Source organism: Otolemur garnettii, unplaced genomic scaffold (genome assembly GCF_000181295.1).
Source record: "Otolemur garnettii isolate 467f Iridium unplaced genomic scaffold, OtoGar3 scaffold00194, whole genome shotgun sequence".
Classification (NCBI taxonomy): Eukaryota; Metazoa; Chordata; class Mammalia; order Primates; family Galagidae; genus Otolemur; species Otolemur garnettii.
The window spans coordinates 1,919,331-1,923,543 of NW_003852589.1; the positions used below are offsets into that span (position 1 = coordinate 1,919,331).

General features: G+C 57.0%; 1 protein-coding gene across 1 annotated transcript in view; it reads left to right on the top strand.

Moving 5' to 3' along the window:
• Positions 1-4,213, top strand: part of KLF13 (Kruppel like factor 13) — a 48,081-nt gene that overhangs the window by 707 nt on the left and 43,161 nt on the right. The window contains 1 exon segment of the mRNA XM_023507620.1: positions 1-250. This exon segment is cut by the window's left edge and continues 168 nt beyond it. Coding sequence (XP_023363388.1) covers positions 1-250 — 250 coding nt within the window.

The window sequence follows — 4,213 nt, forward strand, 5'->3', positions numbered from 1 at the left end:
GGCGAAGGCGCGGCGGCCGCGCCCCCAAGCCCCGCGTGGAGCGAGCCGGAGCCGGAGCCTGGGTTGGAACCCGAGCGGGAGCCGGGGCCCGCGGGGAGCGGCGAGCCCGGCCTCAGACAAAGGGGTCGGCGGAGCCGAAGTCGCGCCGACCTCGAATCCCCGCAGAGAAAGCACAAGTGCCACTACGCGGGCTGTGAGAAAGTTTACGGGAAATCCTCGCACCTCAAGGCGCACCTGAGAACTCACACAGGTCAGTGGGGCGGCGCGGGTGCCCGGAGCGCGCGGACGGGGCCTCACGCCGGGACACGCCCCCGGGGGCGCCGGGCGGGAGGACCGGGCGCGGAGCTTGGGCTGACTGGGGACGGTCGCAGCCTCGCCCCTTCCCCCGCCGCTCTGTCTACGGCCAGCCGGCGCGCGGCGTGAGGCGGGTCCCGGCGAGAACCGGCGCCCGCTCGGCGACCGCGCCCCCGCCGGGCACGCCCCCTCCCCGGGCGGGATAGGGCGGGGCCGCGGGGGCGGATGTCGTCATCCAGGCCCTGGGCGGGGACCCAGCCCTGGCAGCGGGCGGCGCGGGCAGGTGCGGGCAGTGTGGGTGGGGACCGCAGGAGGAGCTAGTGGCAGCGGGGCCCCCGGGTGCCCGGGGGTGGGGTGGGTGTTTTCTCCCGAGTCCCTCCTCCTCCCTTTTTTAGCCGACTGGCCGCGCGCTCGGGAGGGGAGGGGCCGGCCCGGGCGCGCGGCGGGCGAAGTTCACGCGGGGACACGGCTCTCTCTAGCCACTCGGCACATTGTTCTCTCTCCTCTTCCTGTAATTTTTCCAGCGCTGTAAGGTTTAATTTGTCGTAACCAGCGCCAGCGGCCGCGCTGACCCATGCGAGGGGCAGTCCCGGGTCCCGGTTCCCTGCCTTCGGCTCTTTGTGGGAGCCCCCGCCCATCCGGCCGGCGGGGGCGCGCCCTGCCAGAGAGGCTCCTCGGCCTGCCAGCTCTGTGTCCTCAAATGAGCGCCCTGCCAGCAGTTGGGTGGTCTGCGCGGTCCTCTTCCAGGTCCGCTCTCACCTGTCCTGAGGCTGGATACTGACAGGACGCCCCTGCACTGAGGAGAGCCGCCTGAGCCCCCAGCCTGTGGGCTGCTGACCGCCGCCCGCCCCCGCCAACTCCAGGGTTCCCATGGCGCGCTCCGGGTTCTTTGTAGTTGATTCATTTGTGGCAGTTTTTGTATTCTTTTTTAATATTTTAACACAAAGATGAAAACATTTCACTGCAATGGATGGTAATCTCTGTTTCGCAGTTTGGTTTGCGTTAACTTTAATAATTCACTCTTGGGGCAGGTTGGAAACCTGACTTAATACTGCTACCATGATACCAAGGGTGGTTTTTTCTTATTTTTAAGGTAACTCATGCTGTTTAAAAGGCATAAAATGAAACTACAGCCTTTGAGACCTTAGAGCCAAAGGTCCTTTTCTCCTGGTATAATTAGATGTGAGCGGGCCTGAGGTTGCAGGTGAGGCAGGTGGATCTTCTGACCAACTTTCTCCTCTCACGCTGCCTCCGGGTCCCTGGTCTCTTACAGTGGCCGCCTCCAATCACGTGCCAGATGATGGGGTAGAGGGTGAAAGCAGGGCCATTTACAGGCAATCCAGGTCAATTAAGGGTATGTGGGCTGGGAGGGTGGTGAGGTTAGCTTGGGGCTCAAAGTTCTGCTTGGGAACGCAGCTGCATGGGTGGGTGTGGCCCTGGGTTAGCAAACTGTTCGGAACCTGGGGGGCAGCGCTGGGGGCGTGGCTACAGGGTTGCGATTTTTTTGGAGGGCAGGGCTCTTGGCTGGCGGGGAATTTCATGATTGGGAAATCCTACAGCCAGTCGCAGGGCGGCTGCCCTCCCAACAGCACCTGATAGCCTGCTTGGAAAATTGCGGAGGGGCTCATCGGCATGGGCAGTGTCAGCTCTCGGGGGCCTCAGCCCTGCGTTCAGTCTGTGCTGGCCCCCCAGCCCGCCCCTTGGCTGGAGACTTGGAACCAGGGCGCTGAAAACCCTGGCCTCCCACCGTGCGGTTGGATCCAGTCTCTGGAGTGCATGGAAATTCTAGGCAGGCAAAAGAGAAGGGAACCAACCCTCTCTGCCAAGTGTTGTTACAACCTCTATTCTTAGAGCAGGGAACCTGGTAGCAGGTGAGCAGAGGTCAGAGTCATGACCTCCCTGGTGGCTTCAGGCCTCCAAGTCAGGCATATATAGCACTCCCTGTGGAGGTGGAGGAGCACGGGCAGGGTGGGAAAGAATGCAGATTTCCAGGTCCTGGCTACTAACCTGCCACATCCAGGTCCAGCTGGTCACTGGGAACTGCTCCAGGTGAATCTGACTGTAAGAACTGCACATCTGAGAAACCTGCTTGTGGAGGGATTCTGGTTCAGCATCTGGTGGAGGGGCCCTCTGCAGAGCCCAGCCTCTCAGCCACCCTGCCAGCATGCAGAGCATAAGTCACTGATGGTGTTCATAGGGGAAGAGGAGCTTGCTGGTGGAGGGAGAAGGGAGAAGCTGGACAGAGTGATTTAGAGGCCTGGCCATGCTAGAATGGCTTCATTGCTGACCATGGTTTGGAAGTGGCTGTGGTTTGGCTTGTGGGCTCTGGAAATGTTCTGGGAGTCTCTTCATGCAGAAGCAGAAGTCTTGCGAGGCCCTCTACTTCACTAGGATGCCCTCCACCCCTTCCCAGGACTAATAGTGATTTCATGGTAGAGGGCGACTAGTAAAACCGATTTAGCCAAGAAGATATCCAGCTGCTCTATGCTGTTTACCTCTGTGACCAGAGAGAGATTCCCAGACCTTCTTGCAGCATGTGCTGTCTGCCCCGACCACCTGGGAAGTCTCCAGGGAAATGAGTTTGTGTATGTGTATGTGAAGACCCTTTTGAAGCTGCAGTGGTCATCTTTGACTCTGGGGGTACCTGGCATCCCTTGGCCACAACTCCGCTCTGATCTCCTACCCTAACACCCTTAACAGCTATTTTTAGAGACCTTCCCATCCTGGTTAGCTGTGTGGCAGTGTGGTCTCCCTCTCTCCCAGTAGTCATCCTGTGGCCAGGTCATAGTTAGGTAATTGTTGATGTCATGCCAAATGCGCAATAAAACAAAACAAAGGTACACGTCTTTACAGTTCAAGCCACTTGTTGTTTGGCTGATCAGAACTACCCATCCCAGATCTGAGAAGTTTCCTAAGACTAACTTTAGGGAGCAGCAAGATCAGCAGCAGATTTTCTTGGGGGCCGGGGGCTTTGGTGTGGAAATATGAGAGCTTAAAGAAGGAAAGGCTGGGCTGCGGTCCTCATGAGGGCACACCGATCTCCTGACTCTGCCAGGTCCCACATGTAGAGATTCCTGCTTGTTGTCTGGAGTCCTGGGGTTTGCCAGGTCCCCAGTGGAATGGCTACTTGGTCTTTTTTGGCAGAGAAACCCTGAATATACTCCTACTATTTGTTTCCACAAAGAATTGTTTTCAAAACTGCTCTGAGCCTGTTTTCCCTTTAGCACTGGAGCCAAAACATCTCCTTGTGTTTGGGGCCATCAGAAGCTCTTGGGCCCAGGAAAGGTGGCACAGTGCTGTGCATGGCCCTCTCTCTTACAGAGCCCAGCAGACATTCATGGTCACCTGGCCCTGTTTGGGGTAGGGGTGAGTAGAATAGGATCACATTCTCTTAGCCATTTCCTGTGATAATTTGGGTGGGATTGTCCTGAAATTTATCTTTACCTGCTGAAGCAGTTCCATGGTGATTTGAGATTTGGGGGACAAGATATTTAGGTTGCTACCTATAACACACAGTCTGGCTTTAGGGCCTAGTTTTCAAGGACACTGCTTGGCCAGATTCCGTGCAGGTGCTCTGAGATACAGCTGCCTGGGAAGGCAGCCTGTCCTAATGGCATGTGCCTGGGTGGGAGTTCCTTTACCCAGTGCAAAGCTAGGTTCCTGGATAGTCATGATGGCCAGCACTTTTTAGGGACATGCCCAGGCCAAGGGTCACCCACCACACACAGGTTACCACTGGCCCTAGTTGTGAAACTTCAAACAATGCAGAAGTACGTGCTCAGAATATGCAAGCTTTCCCCTGCCCCAGCTAACCACCATTACCCTGTGTTGGTGTGTCTCCTTCCAGACCTTAAATGGATTTGCGCATACACATACATGTGTATATATATAGATATTTTAAAAAATACATAAAGGATTT